The 23,733-nt window shown below is 46.7% G+C and overlaps 1 protein-coding gene across 3 annotated transcripts in view; it reads left to right on the top strand.

The window, feature by feature from the left end:
* PTPRE (protein tyrosine phosphatase receptor type E) overlaps positions 1-23,733 on the top strand; it is a 72,391-nt gene that overhangs the window by 28,353 nt on the left and 20,305 nt on the right. For all 3 annotated transcript variants that reach the window (XM_062579597.1, XM_062579599.1, XM_062579600.1), the window contains 4 exons: positions 13,844-13,953; positions 20,053-20,155; positions 20,378-20,451; positions 21,479-21,615. In XM_062579597.1, the coding sequence (XP_062435581.1) occupies positions 13,851-13,953; positions 20,053-20,155; positions 20,378-20,451; positions 21,479-21,615 (417 nt within the window). In that variant the 5' untranslated portion in view covers positions 13,844-13,850. The remainder of the gene's footprint in view (positions 1-13,843; positions 13,954-20,052; positions 20,156-20,377; positions 20,452-21,478; positions 21,616-23,733) is intronic.

Here is a 23,733-nt window from a genome sequence, read left to right as displayed (position 1 = left end):
GAGGTGGGATGATGAGGAAGGTGAGGATGGGTAGAGACGCACTTCTCAGTACAAGAGACATGGAGCTGCTTGGGTGAGTCCCGCCCAGGGCCACCCAGGGGACTGAGGAGCCTCTGTTGAAGGAGCTGGGACCCTAGGCCTGGAGAAGAGACAGCTTGGGGGGATCTGAGCAACGTGTATAAACGCCTCATGGGGAGGGGGAAGAGAAGACAGAGCCAGACTCCTCTCTGTGGTATCTGGTGGCAGGGCAAAGGGCAGTGGGTGCAAACAGAAATGCAAAAAATCCATTTAACCTTAGGAAAAAGCTTTTTTACCTTGAGGGTGGTTGCACACGGAAACAGGTTGCCTGGAGAGGTTGTGGAGCCTCCACCCTTGGAGATGCTGAAAACCTAACTGAGCAACCTTGCTGTAGGTGACCTTGCTTGAGCAGGCAGGTTGGACCAGATGACCTCCATGGGTCCCTGCTGACCTCAGCCATTTGGTGCTTCTGTGAGGACAGCTATAGCAACTTAAAATTCCAAGAATTTGTCCCCCCAACTACGTGCTTACTGATACGGGCTGCGCAGGAGTTTTGTTGGTTCCTCTTCTCCACTCAATGTCTGAGCGTGAGTTGGGTGTGGGGTCTGTGCTGCGTTACCACCGTGCCAAGCGGGGACCTGTAGAGCTGTGGGTGTCTCGGGAGCCCTGCCTGGTGATGGTGTTTCTCCGGGGAGGAAGGATACAAAAGAGCTCAGTGCCACGTGGGTATTCCTGAGGCTTGTGCAGTTCATGAATATTATCCAGGTCTCTTAGTCTTTAAGATTTGCAGTATTCATAACAAAAGCTTCTAAGGAAAGCACTGTGCTAAGAAATTGTGTGATTCTTAATACTCGTCCGTGTAATCCTCTTCTGTAGAAATAATTTGTAGGCCTTTTTTAAAGGGTTAAAATTCAATATATGAAGTGCAGCATTAAAAAAAACCAAAACAGTTGTTCACTGCCAGCCTTTCTCTAGGGGGGTTGAGTGACTTTAAATACCCTCATGGCTTAAGAATTTATGGACTGCGTGGGGAAAATGTACATGGGAGCGCATTTAGGGAAACTTCTGTGTGTAGGCATTTCGTCGTAGAAAAGGAGAGCGTTTTTTCCAGTACAGTGGCTAACAGCCCATAGCTGTATAACTGCAGAGCTGCAGCGCACCATGCAGAGGAGCGGGGAGTCGCATTGCCTTTCCCACGTTGGCGAACTTGGTGTTGCCTTCTCTACGCTTGACCTGTAGCTGAACGCTACGGAACGGTGAAAACTGTGATTAAAGACTGAGGAATGCCGTTATGTATTTAAATCTGCTTTTGTATCTCTCTTTTGTATCCAACTTTAAACAGTGACCCTTTGGTTGGCTGATATTATGCACACTTGGCTTCAGCTCTCTGTTGGGTTTTAGTGTTTTCAGCCTAGCTCTTTGAACTGGAGCACTTGAAAACAAAGCTGATGCTTAAAATCTGGCCATGGGTATATGCAAATATTTATTGTGGTTTAATACCTTTGCTCATTTTGCACAAATTTTGATTTTGATTTTTTTTCAGTGCTGTTTCAAGCCTGCAAACAAAGCACATGCACGTGCAGTGGGTTGCTCCTGCAGTTAAGCTGGAAGTGAAAACCGGGGCAAAGCCTGTGGTGTGTGTAAGCTGCCAGAGCTGATGTTGCACAGCGAAAACCTTAAAAATGCCCCAAACCAGCTCTTTTGGCTCTCTGAATGATGTAGTAGTGTTGCAGGTCCCAACCCCACAAAGGTTAATGCAGATGTGGAAATTCCCGTGATCGCTGTAGCTCAGCGGTGCTGTCCCTGCTTTGAAGGTTCTGCAGTTACCATCATGCATGTTTAGGAAGCGATAGGCTGCTTTTGCTAAAACAGTGTAATGCTGTACTTCTACGGCTACAAAGACTCTGGCTCCTAATTGGATTTCACAAACATAAAATTTGTGGCATAAAAAATGTTGTTTTAAGCAGCAGTGTGTAGCCATGATTGGTGGTATTTTTCCTTGAGGTTTTCAAAAGGAATTTTGCTACAGAAGCTGCAGTATTATTAGTTCATAATAAATATCACGGATGACCAGAAAACCTATTTCTAGATTAAAGGACACTCCTTATATTTATGTGGCATTTAAGAGAGCAAAAAACTGATCTAAATACTGAGAAAAGCCATGAAAACAAAATAAATAGTATGTTCTTGCTTGCGTGATCTAACGCTGTGTTTTCTCAAAAGATGCAGCCGCTCTCCCAGGGAGATATTCTTGTATTTTGGGTAAGTAGCACACATTTTGGAGAAGGCAGGGAAGCTGCTGACCTAAATACATGTTTATCTGAGAACTGTTCCATTAAAGGGAAGTTTTAAATGAAAGTGATCTTAATCTTAGTCCTTGAAGCCAGGAGAGGTTTGGAGACTTTTAAGGCTGCTGAGCCCCTACAAACTGCATGGTCACTATTCCGTCCTCATTGCAGAGTTTCCTCAATTTTCTTGCACTTCATGGTTACTGTGGGTGTTAGTATTTTAGTAATGTGAATTTGATGTGAAGAGACAGAACAAATTCGAAGTGTATGCCATTAGATTTAATATTTTACCTAGTTTGCGTTAATTTTTTTGAATGACCGTTTCAGAGGAGATAACTCTGTGGCTGTAAAAGTTGGAATTTCTTTAAGGGTCGCCTACCTGGGAGCAGTAGGCAGAGAAACGCAGTTTCTTCTTCTTTGTTCTCAAGAGGCTATCGATGATTTTGATACAGTAAGTAGAGGTTTTTTCTTCTGATGGTCTCAGATTTATAAGTTGCATCTCTAATACACCAAACAGGCTACAAATGTACACTGGGGTATGTATTACAGGGAGCAAATACCTGAAATTCTTGGGGATGACAGATATGTGGACTGCATTTGTCTTGCTCGCAGTTTGCCAGCTCTGAAAAAGCACGTATTTTGCAAGGACTATGAGCTCTAAACTATAGAGAAATACTGTAAGGATGTAACAGTATACAGGATTCTACAGTTCTATCCCGTGATTTTTTTAAAATGTTCTTGAAAGATGTATGTGTGCCCAGGAAGGTGTAGAAGAAAGAAGTCCCTGCAACTCTTAGTTTTGGTCTGAAGTTGTGGGGAAAACGTGTTTTTTTTCTTGCTCTCCAACTCTGTTGACGTGGTCTCCCAGGCGCTTTCTCGTGTGTTAGCTGCCTCCTTTGACCTGTGCTTTGCTGCGAGGGCCTCCTTGGCTGCTGGCTTGTGGTTTTCCGCTGCAGTATTTTGGAGAAGTAGCAGTGAGCAGTGGTCAAGGAGGTAGCAGAGGCTGGAGAGGAGGAGGAGCGGACATCAGTGTGTTTGCAAACGCCTCGCTGCTTTTGCATCAAATTAGCTGACTGTCAGCTGGAGAACTTGGGTGACCCAGCCTAGGGACTCCGTCATTAGAAGTGTCCACGTAATGAAGTAACGGACTCTTAGAAAATTTTCTGTTGTTGTTTAAGAAAAGCTGGTAGATCTAGTGTAAGCCTGTAGGGTGCTGGTCATAAAATGCTTGCAAATGTGAAAATGAACTAAGTAGAAAGGAGCACGGGACTGTTTAATGCAAAAAGTTTGAGTGCCCCAAGACGTTTTGCCATTTGGCAGGCTCGTGGAGCAGAGCTATATGCCACCTGGAGCAGGGCAAAGCCTACACCGGCCAAATTTTCAGTGTTTCAATCCTGTTCTCTAGAATAAGCAAGGCAGAGCCTGTGTTTTACACCATTATGGGTATCAGAGGTGTTTTGATTGATCCAAGAAGACTCAGCATGAATTTAGGCAAATTAAGTCCAAATGGAAATTATTACCATTTGGAAATGGGTTCTGAAATGAATTCAGAAGAGTTCAAAAAATGAAAAAGGTTGTAATGTTCCAGTAAGGGAATTTATATTTTAATTTGGAAGGAAAAATTAAAATCCATATAATATTAGTTTTCTAAGGCAGGGGACAGAAGTTAAGATAGAAGAATTATCTCTGTGGTTCTTGATGCATAAAGGCTTTGGTCTTACACTTGCTGTCTGAAAACGTACAGCTTACAGGCAGATTAATTATAGAAGTCAAATGGGCTTTGAGTGTGGGTTTCTTCAGTGTGTTTCAAATTACAGTTGCAAGTAAGTAGTTTTTTCAAACTAGCCAAGCTGAAGATGCTCCACTCCTAATGTTTAAGATGCTGCACATGCAGAAGTTCCTGAGGGGTGGGGACGGTATTCCACGTAGACTTGTTGCATCCGGGACGGCCCATAATTTCTAGGAAACTTGAGATGAAGAGGTAGGAATATTGTTACTGCCGTAGGCTTGGATGCAGTACAGCAGTGAGGATGAGAAGAACTTGAGTGGGGGTGTTTAGGTACCAGAGATGCTGCAGGTACATTTTAAGCATGGTTGGAGGCACCTCAAGCAGCGCTGGTGACAGCTCAGGTGCTGGGAGCTGCTGCGAATGGGCTGCTCAGGACGCTCGGTGTGGGCTGATAGGACGCTTCCTTCAAAGCAGCGGTCACCCCTGTCGCACTGAAGAGCGTTCACCCTAGTGTAGGAGTTGTGGATGGGCTGTGTAATCTTTTCTGAATATAAATTGCTACTAAATAAGCTGGTGAAATAGCAGACCTTGCGGATCTCAGATGGAAGTAGAGACAATTACAGTCCTTTATGCATATGAATAAACTTCTGATGAGGCGTCTTTGAGGATGTCAGGAAAGGGCACTGTGCCTTCAGAGAAAGGGGAATGGGTCATTACTGCTCCTTGGGGCCTTGGGGCCGCCTCAAGTGGAACCAGATGCTCCAGAGGGACACGTGGCCGGCTCTGATGTTCAACTCCGGCACTGCTTTGCTCTACAAGGCTTCCTTGCGTTGGGTTACTTTGCTTATGCCCTTGTAGATGCACCGGAAATATAGAGTGCAAGCTTTTAAAGGGCATTTTGAGGGGTTATGTGTTTCCATAAAAGTACATTTTTTGGTTAAAAGTCCCTAAGTTTATATCTTTTAGTCAGCTAGGTCTTGCTAGCAAGACTACTTCAGGTTTTTCGTACCTACTGAATTATTTTTGTAGTAGCGCAGAAGTGTTGATCTGTACGATATTTTCTGAACTACTAGGAAAACATATTTGGAGATAGGAGTTGTTATTTCAATAGCACCCTAAACATGCTTCAGGCCTGAGCATAAAATATGGTTCTGGAGGATGTTTCCTTGCTGTGGTGCTATGTTCCTGCTTTTAGTGACATCCAGTAGGATGGTTAAAATAACATTGGGGGTTGACTCTGAAGATAAATTTGCTTTTTCTCCCTAGTTCAGTCTTGGGAGGGGACCACTCTACCTCCACTGAGGGCAGATGGGGTGCTCCAGGGGTCCTGCATGTGGACGTGGGAGGACTTTGTTCAGGTGGTGCATGCCTTGCCAAATCGCTCCCACCTCCTATTGCTATCCCCAAGCTATTGCTTGCGTTTGTAAGAAGACCTGGATGTCTGTCCCATCAACAATAAACATAGAATTGTAATGATTTTTAAAGAAAAAAGGTGATCTTACAGCATTTTAGCAGCTTCTGGGCAATATTACAACGGAGCTTGCTAAGTCAAAGAAGAAGTAGCGTGCTCAGTGGCAAATAAAAGAAATAGGAAACCTTTGGTTTTGTTTTGAGGTACTTCCTGTATTAGGTCAACAAAAAGGCGTTCAGCTGGAAGCACTGTTTTGTCAGAAACCGGTTGCTTCACCAAAGTAGAAGTCCAGCGAGCGAAACTCGGGGGCGGTTGGGCAACGGGGCCGGCGAGCGGAAGAGAGGTCTCCATGCGGAGCGTGCCGCCGAGGGTGGCCGGCGGGAGCCTAGCGGCAGCGGAGCACGGCCGGGCAGCGCGAGCAGGTACTTCCCGGGGACCACAGGCACCACCGGCTTCGTGAATTAGAAGATGAAATGCTTTTTTTTAGCCTTCTCTTTAGGTTTTTTTTGATGTGCTCCTGAGCACGTTCAGGCTGTTGAGCTTTCGCGCCGTCTGTCGGAGCTTTTACCAGTAGTTACCTTCCTTAGCGCGCTTTGACGTAGTTTAGGTTTTTATGCGGTCCCAAAGCTTTGCCCGAGCACCAAGTAGGAGAGATGGATCTGCAGGCGAAGGAGCGTGTCTGGAGGCATCTTCTCTTGCACCGGGATTGCAAACGCGTGACTGCTCAGGGAAAGCTCTACCGCCCGTCAGGCAGCGAGCGCCAGGAGAGCGAGGTGACCACGCTGGGCGAGTGTCCTGCTTCTGCGTGCGCTGGCCAGGTCCACCCGAGTTGGCCGCGGCGGTCATTCTGGGGAAGAATTAATGCTTTTCCGGCTGTCCTCTGAAGGGGTGTCGTGTCTTTCGGAGCGCTTCAGGAGCCCGACTTTGCAGCGTGACTCTGGTTGCCTGGAGGAGCTGCAGTGCATCCATCAATCTGTAGGGCTGTAAAATGGGGGGTGAGTGTGAGGGGAGTTTGAAGTCTCCTCTGGCAGCCTGTCTGCTGATAATCCAGGCAGCTGTATCTGTATTTCACGATGGAGATCATTGCCTGCTTAGGTAGATTTTCCCCCAAGTCTCTTGATCTTTGACTTCAGAATCACCTATATTTCAAATCATCTTCAGCTGTCATATATTGGAAGCTGATATCCAACATCATTTTTACGTATATACTAATTTACAGCGTTATTCCTTGAGCTAAACTGTGCAAGCAGTGGTGTTAAGAACGATGCATCCCGTGTGTGCAAAGCTTTATCCTTTTTTCTAAGCTTAATAGAGGTTTTTCCAAGCTTACTGGCTGTATTGTGCAGCTTATAGGTTTCTAAGCTTTAAATCCTGCTTGTTGCAGTTACTTTCCTATCAGCACCTCCTCTCCTCTGAGCTTTCTGTTTCTCGGTCCTCTTGCATAGAGATTTTGCTAATACGGTGACAAACTGGATCTGCCTATGCCTGTAAATTCAAGAGCGGCTGTATTTTAAAGCTGAGCAACATGGATTGTTCATAAAAACATCTTTCTTTTCAATGCACTGGGTGGCCCTGTAGGGAAAAAGTAACCCATGTAACCCCCGCGTGCTCGGTGCGAACCCAGCACGGGCTGCTCAGCCCCTGGGTGAGCTTCTCGCGCACCCGGCGTCCCCGTGCCCAAAAGCATCATTCCGTTATTCCATTACAAACCACGCCAGGAGATAACAGTAGGGGACATGCTGCAGAACTGTGCTTATTTTGAGGGTTTGTGCCGTATTACTTACTTTTCCGCGTGCCGGGATGACGTCTGTGGTTTTCCAGGACGGGTTCCCCGGGCGCCAGCCCAAGCTGGCGCGCCGCTGCCGCTCTCCGCGCTAGTTAGGTGACGGACTTGAGAACCACGGCGGTGCTTACGTGCATGCGTTTTGAGTGAATATGTGTAAAACACGTAGTACGCGTGTAGTAGCAGCCCAGCTTTTGCTTTGCGTTAATGCGAGGGAGCTAGACCCCAGAGCTGGCCCATCCAGCCGGCTCCTTCAAGCAAGTTGGAGCATCTGGGGTTTGGTGCACGCTCGGCACGCAACCGAATTTTAGATGCGTGCTTTCCAGGGCTCCCTTACTGCGACACGACACGTCAGCCGCGTAGCGGGGCTACGTGGCATTACCTGGGCGATGAGGCCAACATCTAGGGCTCCCTGCCCCGCTTGTCTTGTCACCGTTCCCGCTCCAAAAAACCCTGCCGATGAAACGGAAGCGCTTGGGCTGGACATCTTGCTGCATGCCGTTCTCCAGCGTGCGTTTTGCATTGCATATGATCCGCTTGAGTTTTCCAGAACCAATTTCTAATATTCACATAGATCTATCGGAAGGGAGCATTTGAATGACGACGTATTTTCTGCAGCTCGAGAATAAAAGGGCCGCTGGGATGGCATAAAAGGCAACTTCTCAAGTTAATTGTGAGATTTTATTGGTGTTTCACTCTGCTGCTCTCGGGTTACTTCTCTGAATCGATTGCAGGCCACCTAATTTATGCATGAGCTCTGTTTGAAAGGCAGCACAAATTGATTTGCTGACAAGGCATAGGGAAAGGTGACCCTAATTTGTCACTTAATTTTCAATACAAGCCTACTGGGAAAAGACACGTACCAGGAACTGGCAAAAATTAAAATGCAAATTTCCATGTTCGTTTGTAAGATTCTCCATAAATACCTAGTAGGACGTAATGAATTTGTGGCAGATGTTTAGTACTATGCAAAATATTAATGAGTTTTTTAAATCAGTTGAGATTGAACGTTTGTTCCTATAAACTGGTGTAAGAAACTTTGGAAATGCATTGCTGGCAGTGAAGTAGACTGCCTGATGAGTGCCCTGCAGAGACTCGTTTGCTTGCTTGGTAAGTCGCTTCTCCTTGTCCGTGTTTCTATATTAATGAACTTAGTCCGTTTGTAAACTCTCGGGGGAAATAGTAAGTAATTCAACGTAGAGCCTTGCTGTACACATCTTTTTTTTAGCTAAAATTAGACCAAGAAGGACAGACAGTGCATATCTATGTAGTGAGAGACGCATTTGGGTGTGAAATAGGAAAGCAAAATAGCCGTAGCATGGGCCTGGTGGTGGCTATCGGGTACTTTGACAGTAATTCATTGTTTTTTCTTTGATTTTGGGTTTTTTTTTTTTTTCCTTCATCGCAGCCATTTTCTGTGCTTTATTCCAAACTCAGAATTTTGTTGCACGTCAGACGGTGCAGGCGGCGGTGGCCCCGCTGCTGCCCGGGGCTCTGCGCCGCTCACCCCGGCTCGCTCTGCTCCGGGCTGGGCTCGGGCCGGAATTGGCCTAGCCATCGATTTTTGGAAAATAAAACTATACGTCCACGCTGAAATAAGTATTTTTTCCTCTCCTGCTGGCTCAGGTTGCAGTTTCTTCTCTCTCGTTTATTTGTTCGTTTATTTTTAGATAAATCCTATTATGCACAATGCAATGTGTACTGTTTTCTACTACGATTACCTAGGAAACTCGCCACTTGCAGATCAGAAATCTTCTTTTCTCAACAGCCTACTGTAGATTTTTGTCAAACCTAAGCTGCCTACGCTGCCGTGGCCTTGCATGACACTGAAAACAAGTATACTGATTTGTCTACCTGAATTAGGAGCAGAGAAACTAAGTTAGCAAGACAGTCTCTCAAGCTTCATTATTCTAAATGAAAATGCACTTTATTAAGTTAATTGGCACTTTGCCTCACTAAATCTCTTTTGTATAAATGATTATTCTAATTTGTGTTCTCTAATCTGATTATTGCCGTCTCCTTTAAAAGCGCTTTATTGCACGTATTCTGTTCCCATCAGGAATCCTTGCTGTCGGGCGGATCGATTCGCAGGCTGCCGGGAAGTTTCGGCTCCTTTTCTTGGCGGAGCCGGACCTCGCTCGTGCAAGGCACGCCAGCCGCGGGCAGTCCGAAAACCCCTCATCGCGCCGTCTGACGCTCCTTAAAGGAATTCGCTTATAGAAAGAGGAGGCTGGAAGGACAAATTCAGGTCTTTCAGTATTAGGTGTCTTTTCCCCGCTGCAGGAAGGCAGCGTGGTCAGTATAAATTGTTACTGAATGTGAAGGGTGCCTTTCGCTTGGGAGCTGACCTTTAGCTCAAGTGCAGAAAATATATACCTTAAGTCCTTTTCTTTTCCTTTTTTCTTTTCCTTCCTCTGGATTTTTAGGACATCTCAAGTCTCTGAAGCAATTCTGGATTACAGGGGTTCGATAAAAAAAGAAAGATTGCTAATGTATTAATTTTTAAAGCTCCTAATTTTTAAAGCAGATCAAAACATGCAATTTCTGGAAAGCTTCTTGAGATTTGGTTTGGTGCTTAAGGCATAGGTCCACGTCTGCCCTCTGGAAGGGAGGTCTGCCCGGAGAGCCGGTGGTGGCCTCCGCTCCGGCGGGCGGCTGTCGGGAAGCTGCGGGTGCGGAAGGGTCGCAGTCCCACGCTTGTCGCTTAGCATCTGTGGCAGAAACCAGCACTGAGCTGTTTGCACTGGTCGGAGCTTGCTTCCCAGGTTATCTTATTAAAGATTTGACTGGGGTTGCTTTGTTATCTTGGAGACAAATCTCGTGAACTCATCCTCATGCGACTTCCCCAAAGCCTGTTTTCTGCATGTTCATTTAGATCTGAATTTATTATGAGTTTGTGCTAGGAGTTCGCACACAATAAATGAGGAGGATTTACTATCTACTCCATTTGACTCTGCTTTTACTCTTACATTTAACAAATACTTTATTTTACGTGATATGCTAATCTGTGTCTCTTAAGTGGGTTTCTGATAGTTTCACAGCAGGGCAGCGGTGCAGGAAAGGTATGCTTCTTTTTAAAGTGATTTTGAAAAATCACTTTGAATGAATAATTTTCCTTAATGTGCTTTAGCAGGAAGGTTTTTGTACCACCTTATGATGTAACGGTGCAATAAAATCCGAACGAAAAATGACATCACACGCTAAATATTTAAGTTATAAATAAGCAAGGTCCACAGTATGCAGTTTATGGCCTTTTAATGGGTTAAGAGGTATTTCTGCAGGGATGCAGTGGGAAAGCCCCAGGACTTAATGAAAGAGAAAGTAGCTGTGGTCAAGGGGGCAATAAATCACAGCTGTGCCGTGTGCGTGGGGCCGCTCCCCTCGGGGGCCGAGCTCCGCGGGAGAGCCTCGGTCAACCGTGGCCGTGGCAGCTGCACCACCACGTCGCACGTGCTCCGGGTGGGTGAGCCTACGGGCTCTCCCGAAAAACCGAGGACGCGTGGGCTTTGCTTAGGAGGGTCTCTTTGGTGAGACCAAACTAGTCTAGGAGTTGATGTGTGAAAAGCAGGAGCAGCAAAAGGAGAAAAAGCAGAGCAAGGAGAGAAGATCCCTCGCCCTTCCCTTCCCTTCCCTTCCGGAAGAGGTCTCCTACCCTCCGTCTCTGCAGGTAGGTGCTTGCACTTGACGTGACCAGTGTCTCGGATGCCGAGTTGGGGAGTTTCAAAGTGCATTTTGCAGATAAATTCTAGGGATATCACTGATGTTTGCGATTCCTCTAGTAGGGTGGAAGTTAAGTTCCCACGGCTGTCAACGATCTCCGTACTCTTTGCAATAGGAAGTCAGTCCAGCGTTTGTCAACGTAAAATGAGAATGCCTTCACGTCTCTCCGCTTTCCAGACTGATGGTGCTGGTCCTTTGGAATAATATTTTGCCTTCCGTATTTTTAGCACCAGACTTAAAATTTGGGGTGTAACTGTAGCCACGTACTGAAGGCCTCCGGCTCTTTGAAAAAAGCCACGTCGCGACAGCTATGCCACGCAGCACGGCAGCAGGGACTTTTATTATCACATTTTCTTAAACCCTAGGTTTTAGCCTTGCTGTGTTAGGTCAGGTGAGGATTTGGTTCTGCAGCCAGAATAGGAGTTAAGCATGTATACTAATCCAATAAGCCCTGAAAATAATGCAATTTCCTCACGTTTTGGGGGGAGCGGAGCTCTCCGCTGTGGTGCCGCCTTGGGCCGTGGGAGCAGCAGTGGGAATAACGCGAATGCTGAGAAGAGCCGTGCAAAGGCTTCGCGTTCCTGGAGGGCTTCTGAGCCGATCCTTATTAGACTGCATTCAGGTTTTAAGTGCTGTGCCTCCTCGGCAGGGTTTGAGTTATGCAATTTTTCAGCTATGCAATTTTCCAGGGATTTCTTTTTTTCGATCATGCCGTGAAATTTGCTGTTGGACATGGTTGCTATTTTCTGTAACAGTGGTGACTTAAAATTGTGATTGGAACAAGAATTTCAAAGTGGATTTCTAAGTCTTTAAGACTTAAGATTATGAAGAATAGCTAATAATCCTATACTACCAGAAAAAAGAAAAGAAAATATTATTCTGGGGAGTTAAAGCTTAAGCACCTGAGCTGTCTACCCATGAATAATCACAATGTAAAGACTTGAGGATATAAGTAGACAGCAATGCCCTGCATCCACATGTTATCAAAGCAGTTCCTATTTCTTCCAGGCAAGCTGGAAATTGCTTTACGGATTGGAGGTGTCCTCGAGCCATGTGAAAGCTGGGTGATAATGAGAGCGTGTGTTTTATACCTGCATTTTTTCCAGCTTTATAAGCAAGAGACTTCTTTCAGTGTATATGGCTGCCCTTCCTGGTTTAGCAGTACTTTTCTACCAGTCTGTTTTTTCCGGAGATTGATTGCTTTTTTTGATGTGCTATATCAGGACACTGCATCTTCTTGAGAATGGAGGGTGGTGCTGTTTCTTTGGTGGTGGGTTTGTTGTTTCAAAAAAAAAATCTGTAATAACTGTAAATCTTCTATCATGGTAGCTGTGTAAATATGCCTCTATGCAACAGCACACGGCGCTCCGGCGTATTGCAGTCACTCGCTCACCTCCGTCCACGTGGTCACGGACGGAGCTTGCTGAAACGGTGCAAAGTTCAGGCTCTTGCATTTGCTTCGGTATAATGGCAGGCCTCGTAAACTTGCTATGAATTTTGATCCTTTTATTTTCTTTTGTAAGCAGAAACACAAAGCGTTCACTCGTGGCGTCAGGCTAAAGAGAGATCCCAACGCTTGCGTAGTTGCTGTCGGTGTGTTTATGCCTGATAAATTCTGAGGCGCCAAAGCTATGAGCACGTGCCACCTCCTGACGCTCAGGAGTGCAGATGCAAGGCTTTTGGCATGGTCTTTGTACCTGCAGAATCCTCATGACATGAATCTCCGGGGAAACTTCGAGGTGGTTCCCCCTTTGCAGTGGTTTGGGAAGCTGCTGGCAGCTGCAGTTGCTTTGCGAGGAGCTGGATGTGTTTTGCCGGCGCGGAGGTTGACTGAGCGCTGAGCTTCAAGGGCTGAGAAGCTCTTGGCACTCGCTGCGACGGGTTCCCTGCGAGTCCAAGGGCCGGAGGCTTCCTTTGCTGACAGGTAACGCCAACCCCCAGGGGTTTTGCTCGGATCCAGTTAAGCCTAACCAAACTGGTCTCTGGGAGCTGGAATACGCTGGAGCAACAAGGTGCAAAAATTGCAAAATTGGGTTGCGTTCGGAGATGCTGCTACGGCTAGAGAAGAGCCTGAGCCAAGCGTCGTTCTGCAAAGTTACTACGGTGGTGGTGTTGGCATGGGTGTAGGGCCCTCTCCTGGAGATGTTCTGCGAAGCACGGAGCGGAGCTTGCGCTGCACGTTTTCACCCGGGGGGATCCGTGGCAGCCGTGGATAACGAACGTGTTGTTAGGGACTGGGTAAATGTAAGGCTAATTAGTAACAGCATTTGTTTTTTCCACATTAAGCACAGTTCTGAGGGTCTAGAGTAATCCTGGACCAGGTCATTTGTCTACAACTATTAATTCGTAGCGAGTTCCTGGGTTCCGAGTTCTCTGTAGCTGAGACATTATTGCCTGATCTCACTAAATCTGAATTTTTCCATACTTGTAAAGCTCCAGTAAATTATTACAAAGCTTGCAGGTTTGTAGCTGTGGCTCAGATGCGTCCTCAGGAGGAATATCTACCGGCCTGTATGTCAGACTGTTTGCACATACGTATCTGTATAAAGCCAGCTGGTGTAAGATCGCTCAGAAGTGGAGCTTCTTGCTTGCTCTGGGCAGAATCTGCCCTCGGTCTGTAGCAGTCTCTGAACTATGTCTGAACGCTTTCTCCTTGTTCTTGGATTTAAAACACTTCAAATGCATTCGTAATGCATGCAGCTTGTTGTTTCTTTGCCTCTGCATCAGAAATGAAAGTTAAGTGCAAAGACGGTAATAGAGACTATAAAGCAGGTTAAGACTTTCCTCATCTAAAGTAAACGCTTGCTTTTGCTTGTAACCTTGTTGTGAAATGAGAGGAAAAAAGTAATATAAGTTTGACTTTAAATTTACCAGACGCTTCTGTTTACTCCTAGGTCCAGGATGGAACATCCCTGTTTGTTCCTGCTGCTTTGTGCTAGTTTTCTGTTCGTTCACGCTTTACCACCAAATGGGACTGAATTACCAAAACCAACAGCGACGACAAGTAAGTACATAGTTGATTTTGGGTGGTTGGTTTTGGTGAGGTCCTGGCCAGGGGAGTTTTGGCAAGCTCCCTTCTACTCCTCAGTCCACCACTATAGCCCATGTTCCTCATGATTTCTTCCTCTTGCTTCAAACCCTCCTCCAGCTACTTCCCAGTGTATTACAACCACATGGTAAGGGGCTACTTCAATGCAAATAAAGATTTTTACTTAAGATGTAAGACATGAAGACGTCCTACTATCATGTTCCCTGAATGCATGATATATTTTACTTGCCCATTTTCCTTATCCTTCATAAAGAAAGAAGGAGGGATATGGAAAATACGCAAGGATATGAAAATATCATTGTGATATCCTTATTATATAAGGATATTCCTTCCTTCTGTCCATCTGTCTGTCCTCCTTTTTCCTCTACCTAAACTTAATGCTCGCATGGAAGAAAAACCAAGCAAGAATCAAGTCAAGCATGTCTACTGGCAGGGGCAACCAGCACCCATGACCCCGTGGTTCTGAGTAAAGATTGGCCAGTGACAGAAAGTGCTTTTCTCTTGCGAGCTCTAGGGGGTGCAGTCATTAAGGGGGTTGACTTTAAAAAAAGTACTGCTGTTGACATTTAACAGAGCAACACTTGAAATACATGTGGCTGTTTGCATTTAAGAGCTGTTTCTTCAGGTTCTCTGAAAACTCAGTGGACAGCACTTCACTGGTGGTTTTTTTGGATCCCATTTAGAATTTTTTGGTCTGTAGTTATGATAATTTAGATCTTGCTTTAAACAAAATCTAAGGCTCTAGAGAGCAGTAGAGGTCCATCTGAGCACTGCTCTCCTTAGACGCTCTGAAACCTCAGTGTGGCACTCTGCATCTAGGAAATGTAGGGTTCGAGGAGCGAGGAGGCTCTAGTAATAACAACAACAGTAATGAAAACCTTAGTGTTGTTTTGCTGAAGGCTTTCAAATATGAAATTGCTACTAAATGCCATTGCTTTGGTCAATAAATGAGCTGTGCCATGTTTCTTCTCTGGCACCTGGAGCATCAGAAGAACCGGTTACTGATACTTGTTCTGCATATGAAAGAATATAGGCGCTGGGGAAGAGAAGTAATGAAAGTAAGTTGCAGCGCTTCCTAGAAGATTTTAATAAAATTAGTAAACAGGAAGTTCCTTCATAGATGCTGTTCATCTTCAAAGATTAATTCAAAATGGTGCTGTATGTATGAATATGTGATAATACTGATAAAAGTAATCTTATCTTCAATATTTTAATTGATTTCAGTGATACAAGTTAGATTTGCTTAGTGGGACTAAACTGAATTTTTAAAAAATATCAAAGCCTTCATTATTATTTAAATACATGTTAACATTTCTCCATGGTGGGAAGGGAAGAAGAATTTTGTCTCGTAGACAAGTATGTGCAGACTGAAAGTATGTTGCTACATGAAGCGGGTTCCAAGGTAATAGGATTAGCTAATGCTTTCGATAGCTGTTGAACTAAAACAATATTTTTTAAATCAAAAATAAAGATTCCTCACTGAAGTATCAAGAAAACTCTTTAAAAGATTATGGAAGTTGCTGGAGGATACCAACAGATCCAGCCTTCTTTTTGCATACAGATTTGGTGAATGATACAAAACAATAAGATTGTTTTTTTAACTCTGAAAGGAATGGTCTCAAATTATTGCATTTCAGTATAATTTTAGCATGCTTGATTTTTAAAACTTCTGTTAACTTGAAGTAGTGACTGTTTTCATTCTCGTTTTAAACGTGGGTACACGATTTGTGTTGCTCCATTTTCATTTAAACTTACGTAGTTTGAATGTGAAAGCAGCCTGGGAGATGCAGGAATAAAGCTTTTGAGTCCTTTATAAATTTTTAAATTTCTTTAGCATTTGCTCTGAATATTTGACATTTTCATGCCTGTCTTTACAGAGGGTGTTTTCCAGTAAAGGAATAGTAACGCAGTTGTAATTAATTAATCAGATGGGTGGGAGGTGGAAAGACAGTAAATGGAACGGCTTTCGATACCCCTTTTTACCGCTGTTTTAAATACTGATCTGTCAATAAGTTAGTGGGCCTCTTTGAAGATATTTGAAGAATATAGAATTATTGTAGAAACAGAGAGCCACGTGGCAGTATGTAGAACTGGACCCAGGGGTGGTGACTTTCCCGTCCTGCTGGAGTCCGTAGTGCTTCTTTGTCATGTGAAAAATGAGGCGTTTTCAGAACTTTGAGCAGTGAAGAGGGCAGCTGGCCCGGTTTCCTTGCTTTTCTTAAAGCCAGGGGGATGCTCTGGTGGATGCTTGTTCATCTGGAGCTCCAGTTCAATGACTTGTTTGAATACTGACCTTCAGAAACGTGGGGTTTTGGTTGCAGTGTGTCGGGAAGGGAGCGCTGGCCTGTGTTCCTCACCTGCCTTGTGCTAACTCACCCATGTTTCTATTCTTAAGTGAAAAATGATTTTTATGTATTAAAAAGATCTTGTTTAAGGTAGTGAATAAGCACCATTTATGCCAACAGGTATGTGTGGATCTCTTTCCGTTTTTCAGTGTATCTTAGCTAATGCTCGGCATGCCAGACCTACAGGTTTTTGGAGGATAACCTGTTTCCATCCTTAAGGAACCTTACAGGGTTTATTTAACTACATGCATAGATAAGACAGGTTAGATTGCTGAACTTTTCCATACATGAAACTGCAGTGATTAATCAAGCCAATTGAATTATTTTCCAAATAGCTGTCCTTTCGGGCACACGAGGAGGACTGCAGGAAAGCATGGGACGATGGCAGTGAAAATTGAGGATGCAAGCGTCGTTATGCAGGCTTAGCAGCGGGGTGGAGGAGTAACGCAGGAGATGCTCCACACTCGCGCAGGCCACAGATGATCTGACCTGAAATTGCCCCTAATTTAATGCCAGAGGTCTTGTATGGCTGCCAGGCAAGGTAGGAGCAAAACTGGGTGCAAAATGGACTTAAGTCTTTAGCAAAGACATGCTGGAAAGGTCATATTTCCAGCCCATGAGGGATCCCGTAGTCTAATAAGGTAATGAATATATGCCATCAGAAACTTTTGCCATCTACAGGTACAAAAACAAGAGACAAATTCAATCAGAAATCTATGCGTGATTGTGTAGGTACAGCATGGCCCTATTTAAGGCTGAGTGTGTTTCATTTGCAGTTTGATGGAACGAGGTCTGTGTCAAGACATTGCAACAGCCACTCTTAAAAAGAAAAGTTAGAAGGGGCCAGGATGTTTTGCAGATGTCTGAAACATCAGTTCTGACCCAAAGGAGAGGCACGTGTCATGCCCAAAAGAAAAGCCCCCAAGCACGGGCGCGTGCTGCTGCCCCAAAGCAAGGCCTGTGTGGTCGGAGGGAGTTTGCTTGTTCTAAGACCACCTGCGTGTCTGTGAATATGTGACGCTTGTGGTTGTTGAATTTGGCGGGGGTGGGGGGGAAGGTGTTAATCACTAAATTGCAGCTCACAGGCCGTTGCCCTGTCCAGGTCCTCTGTGCAAGGTAACAAACAGAGGGGTGAAGAAAAGCAGTTGGGAAGGGCTGGTGGAAGGAGGAGCGTGGTGGATCACGAGACGCTTCCTGCTGTGCAGGCACTGCTCTAAGTTCCTCTTTTTGGTTAGGGTGCTGGTTTTGCTTTTAACACTGGCGTACTGAAATTAGGAACCTCGTAACCCTGAAGGAAGTGGTGATGCATCTCCAGAAGCAGCAATCTGGCAGAGCGTTAAGGGAATGAGATGGGGAAGAGCGCCTGAGCAAAGCTTAGCAGAAGACGGGAGAAACAGGATGGGGATTGTGGCCATCCTTCTGGTGATTATCTTAATTCCATGTCAAGGGGAAAGTCAGTATTTCATTCTGTTTCTGCAAAGTACCTGGGATGGTTATTTTCATGGGGCTGCAAACAGAAGACCACGTGGTGGTGGACCACCGTTCCCTCTGTGTTGCAGCAGTACAGAATTTCCTGTGGGAAATGGTGCACTGCAGAGCTACTGTGGACAACATCTGCTTTTCCAGCGTGTATTTAGTTACATGTTTCTATTGACAACTTCTGAAGCAATACTGAAAAAAAGAAATAATTTAGATCTGTGTTTCAGTTTCCCCTTAAAGTCCTACTTAATGTTTAGGCAGTTGTGTTGGCCAGATATCTTTCACCCTCTGCATCTACAAAGACTTAGCTCGTAATTTCTCGCTTTATTTTTGGATTCTGTTTACAAAATTGCCAGTGGAGCCACTGAAGAAAATAGCGGCGGTAGATGCAGCGATCTGAAAGCGCACCATGCCTGCCACGTGGTCCTTGCACGTAGGTCTGACACTGCAGCCCTGCTGAAAGCGGTGCGTTGGTGTGCAAGGAAGAGGGACTTCTTGTGGTTTTATGAACTAATTTCCTTGTGAAATGGGAGGGGGGGAGGTGAGGTGTAGATGCAGAGAATTGCATCAGTCGTCATAAGGGCACTCTGTCCTTAAATAAAGAAATGGAGGCAGAAAAATGAACTTTTCTCCTCCTGGCTTGGTGCGAGGGGTGACTGCAAGCTTTTCTGTCATGCCCTTTGGTCGGGAATCAGTGTTTTCCAATGATGCCCCCAAAACAGGGTGTAAGGAACATGAGTTATTCTGAAAGAAAGAGAGAGGGGATTTTGTACTGTGTAATGAACTGGGGGGTTTTTAATCCCCTTGTGACTCAGACGTTTCGCTCTGGTCCCCTTCTCCCCTCCTTCCTGCCAGTGTCTTGCGTTTTGACTCAGTACCGACGATAAAAATTGCTCCCCTCCCCCTCCCCCCCCCCAAAAAAAAAAAAATCTGGAATTTCTCGGCTATTCAATCTGAAAATTGCTGGTTTCAGAAGTGGGACGAAGTTGCCCGTGTGGTGGTTTGGGGGTTTTATTTTTTTCTTCCTTTTGCAGCTTTTCCCTTGGTTTGCCTGACCTTCGTTTCCGTACGGAGCGCGGCGGTGTTAAGTGCCGCCCAGAGCTCGCTAGGCTGTTTCTGACGGGTTCCCGCGCATCCAGGCGCTTCCTACGGCAGCGATTTTCCGAACGCGGCCAAGCGATGGTTTCGGGTCACAATTTTGTCAGGCCCGTCCATTTTGTCTTTATGTACGATTTAACTGTCTAGTGCCGTGAATTTTGTTGCCCTGCCTTTCTTTGGGCTGTTGCGTTGGCCGAGGACATCGCACAGCCCAGTGAATTTGTACCTATAGGGGAAGTTTTATTCCCGGTCCTGAAGCGCTGGGTGTGCAACCTCGCATCCCTGCTCTCCGGATCGCATCCTTCTTCCCGCCCGTACGGAGCTCTGTGTTTCCCAGAGTTATTCAAACTCCTTGCTGCTCCCTCGCCCGCAGTTTAGTAAAACCCAGGCATGTTTCTCGTTTAAAGAAGGAAAAGTGGGAGCAGCGCGGGTAGGAGTCTGCGTGCTGGAAGCTTCTGCTCTAGGGGTAGCTGAGGCGAAGGTTTACGTGCGCGGGCCGCGGCGCGGGTGGGAAGCGGCGCGGCGGCCCCGCGAGAGGGGCGAGCAGAGGCCGGGCGTAAATACCGTTTTTAAAAAAAAGAAACCAGCCCGCGGCGTCCCTGAGGCACTGTGGTTTTCACCGTTCGCCTGTCGTGTGAGCAGTAGATGCTAGGTGGGAAGACCGTGACCTTTCCTCCTTGGCGAGGAGGGAACGGGCTCCTTCTACCGCGTGGACTTCTTTGGCCGCTTGGAAAAAGCAGGATCAGCGTCGTCTCGCTGAAGACTGAGGCTCATCATTTCGTTTGTTCAAATACGAATACAATACCGTGTCCCTATGACTTTGACTTGTCGTATTTTGAGTTGTTCGCTGCAATTAAAAAGTTACTGAAAGCGTAATGAAAGTGAAACGTAAAGTGTTGCATAAATGAAAAAACCCTCTGACAGCAGCTGGAAACCTGTAATTTTAAGCCAGTTGTAACATACAGGTTTTCTAGTATCTGTTGTGAGCGCCTGTGAAGGGCTCCCCCTTCCTCCTCGTCCTCGCATCTGACCGCGAGGCCCGTCGCGCGGCCCCTGCGAAGGGCCCTGCAGCTCCTGCGGCCGAGGAGCGGCTGCTCTGCAGAAGGGGAAACCCTTTGGGTGGCTTTCGCAGACTCCACGGAGGAGAGCGGCTTACACCAGGACCTCCTGACTTCCGTGCTCGTCCTGCTGCTGGTGTTCGTCGTCTTCCTCCTTCTGGCCGGCTACTTCTTCAGGTGGGCGTCTGCGCAGCGCCGAGCCGGGGCGGTGGCGTGGCGCCGGGCTCGGGAGAGGAAATGCAAGCGGCTGCGCGCTCTGCGGGGGCTCGCGGCGCCCGCGACGATGAGCAGAAGGAGCTTCTCCCGGCTGACGTGGTGCGGCGGGGCTGGGGGAGCGCCCGGCGGCCCCGAGCGCGGCGCCGCCGGCGGCTCTCCCCTAAGGCGTCCTCTGCGTTTCAGGTTTCGAAGGAGCAGGAAAGCTGTCGTGAGCTCCGGCGACAAAAAGATGCCCAATGGGATCCTGGAAGAGCAAGGTAAGCGGAGGCTCGCGCCCCCGCCGAGCGCGCACGCCGTCCGTACGTTGAGAAAATCTTAAGTTGCAATGGTTGCTTTTAATTAACTTTCGCCTTAAGTTGCAATACAGCAAATACTTCTTTGTGGTTGTTCCTCCTAAATAATTTATTAGGAAGCCAGCTGAGATCCAAATTTGTGGCGCTGTGAGCTTGTATTAAGAGGACTCCAGCGTTTCTTCTTAAAGCGGGCAGGGAATCCTTAACTGCTTGCAAAATTAGAAACTAGTTCCTGTACAGGAGCAGAAACAAAAAAGGGGGATGAGGCAGGGAAGGACTGCAAGCCGTTAGCCCGAAAATAAAATATTCCCAGCAAGTGCAAATGTTTTCCACTGGACTTTTTGGCTGTGCTGGTGCTTCAGGTGTTTTCCTTTCGCACAGGATGTTGGGGACAGATTCTGGCTTAGAGATTTTTATGCCGTAACAAAGATAAAAAAAACATAATGTCAAAAAGTATTGTATCGGGGCTATGTAAGAACTGGTTAAAAAAGAGCACGGTAGTCAGAGAACAAGTCGAGACCTCTAAATATAGCGCGGCGCCGCTTCCTCTGCGGCGGTCGGCGTTCCTCGCCGCGCAGGAGCGTTTCGGGGGATGCCGGCGAGGCGCTGGCCGCGCTCCCCGCTCGCTCTCGGCTGCGGGCCGCTCGGGGAAGCGGTCTGCGCTCGCCTTTGCCCCGGGCTGCCCCGGCGTTTTGCACGAAGCGATGGGTTTTGACGTTCCTCTGCGTCTTTTCGGCTGCCTTGGCCGCATCGTAATCCGGCGGCGGTACCGAAACCATTAATTCTACCAGTTGTGGTTCTGCTTGAGTTTATTATGTCCTCCAAGGAACACTTGGCCTGCGGCTTTGTTTTCTTCTTTTATTTAAATCACCGGTTTTAGTCTCATTTCAGAAGTCTGGTTTGCTGTCCTCCAGCTGGAGTTAATTTGTAAGCTGAAATCACTTGTTGTCTATACATGTGCCTCTAACACTGATTTTCCCCGCACCGACAGAACAGCAGAGAGTGATGCTGCTCAGCAGGTCTCCGTCGGGCCCCAAGAAGTATTTTCCTATCCCAGTAGAAAATCTGGAGGAAGAAATCAGGATCCGGTCGGCGGACGAAGGGAAGCTGTTCCGGGAGGAGTTTAACGTAAGTCTGCACCTTGGCGTGGAGGGCAGGAGTTGGGAAATGAATGGCTGCGAAGACGCGCAATTCTTTTAAAAAAAAACCCTAAAATTCTCTCGCTGCCTTTGGAGGCACTGTGCGAGCATGCCAGTACGTTTTGCCTTTACATCTTTAACACCTTTTTGGGATGGGGATGCTCTTTGCTTGAGCACCTCCTCGTGCTGCCTGTTGTTACGGTGTACGAAGGAAAGTGGTTGAGACATCAGTGCCCTTGGCACCAGCAAATTTCCATCATGACGCTCCCATACACCCTTTGGTGGGCAGCTGCCCCCCTTCAAGGGAGGAAAAGATCACAGCACAACCGGAATGCAAATGCCAAATGTTGCGTGTACCGTGTGAATGCTGAACTTGGGGCAGAAAGTCGAGCTTGGCATTAGCCTTTGAAAAAATCACTGTTTGCTTAATGAAACTACAGCTGAAAAAAGAGGAAATCTTGAGAAACTCGCCCACTCGTTGCTGGGAATAGGTTAGCGGCTCAGACCAGACCGCCTGTGCTGCCTGGTTAAGGAGCCCCAAAGCTGAGAGGTCTGGAGCAAGGTCCTGCTGCTGCAAAGCTTCCCACCGTGCCCATCGTGAGCCTGAGCTCCCCAAAGCACGGGGTGCGTTTCTGTACTCGTGTAGGTTTTGTAGAAATGCTCAAACACCTGCACCCCCAGTGCACCCAGGACCCAGCGAAACGCAGCGCTGTGCCCTAGCCAAAGCGGCGAGGCTCCAAGCGATTCTCCTGGAGAAGCCAAGCAGAGCAGTCACTAAGGTAGGCAGCAGGTTGGATTTTTGAAGGCAGTTGTCTTAGATTTATGTTCTTAATGCTGCTCTTTATTACTTTTGTCCTTAAAGCCTAAATTATCCTTAGTAAGTGCATTTTGCACTTGTATGCTAGTTAAATAGCAGAGACTCCTGCTACTCTGCAGTTACTTCATTTTTATTATTTGTTCCCTGATATGAAGATAGGCAACTTTGAAGATTGTTTTCTTTCTTCACAGTGAAAAAACAAAAAACCCAAAACAAAACCACGAGCGCGTGCCTTTTTGGGGCCTTTCAAATAAGTCTTACTTGCATTTATTGTGCATAAAGCAAAATGAGCTTGGTGTGTTGCTGAAGTAAATGACGGCCAGGCTATTGCCTCAATTTTCAGATTAATGTCTGAAAACCTTTCTGTTAGCATGTGCTTTAGAAAGTTTAGTCTTGACTCGGTTAAGATCTCGTGGTGGTTCACGTGGTGGAAACCATGATGCTGTGGGATGGTGCTGGGGTGGCTCAGGCCCCTTGGCGTGAACGGTTCAAGATGCTTTTCAGGCAGCGCAACGTGACATTGCCCCGTTTTTAGGGGCTCACAGGAGGAAGGAGCAAGCATGGACCACGACGTCTCCTTGTGGGACAGTTTCTTTTCCCCCGTGCTCTCGGCTGCTCTGTGCAAGCTCTAAGCTTTGAGCATGGTGCTCTGCTGAGCTCCATAGACTCAAGCTTAAGGTTTTAACACAAGGACACTGCAGTGAGAATGCAGAGTTATTTACCCAAATGCTACTTGTCTTCTAAACTAGCTTTCCACCGTTGTCCCATGTGAGCACGAGGAAGAGCTGTTGTCCCGAAGTTCCCTAGGAGTGCGAGCGAGGAGTGAACGCCATGCCCATCTGCAGAGCCTCGCGGGCGCAGCAAGCTGCGTCTTCTGCTCCCGTTCCTCTCTCGCTTCCCACGTTTCACTTGTTTGAAAAGAGCTACGGGAAGCTCACAACAACCTCCTGCGATTTTGTTCATCGCCCTTCTTCGTCCTCATGTTGAAGTGTCTTCCTCTTCGCTTATTTGCATTGAATTACTCTGCAAGACTGGGTTTTTTTTTTCTTTTTCCTTTTTGACTTTTCATTTATAGTTAGCACGTGACTAAATTTATCTGCAGTCTTAGATCTGGCTGATTACCGGCAGAAGCGTAGCGTGGGCTCTCGGGGAGGAGCGCGACGTTGCTGTCCCCCGTGCCGCCACGCTTCGCGTTCCCTGCCCGTAACGCTGAGCTCTGAGCGGCCCAGCGCCGTTTGCATCCCAAAGCGTTCCTGCTAAAAGTAGGTCCCGAAGGCGAGCTCGAGAGGA

Source organism: Rhea pennata, chromosome 7, assembly GCF_028389875.1.
Source record: "Rhea pennata isolate bPtePen1 chromosome 7, bPtePen1.pri, whole genome shotgun sequence".
NCBI classification, from domain to species: Eukaryota; Metazoa; Chordata; class Aves; order Rheiformes; family Rheidae; genus Rhea; species Rhea pennata.
The sequence above is the reverse complement of the archived record's forward strand: the minus strand, read 5'-3'. Positions and strand labels throughout refer to the sequence as shown.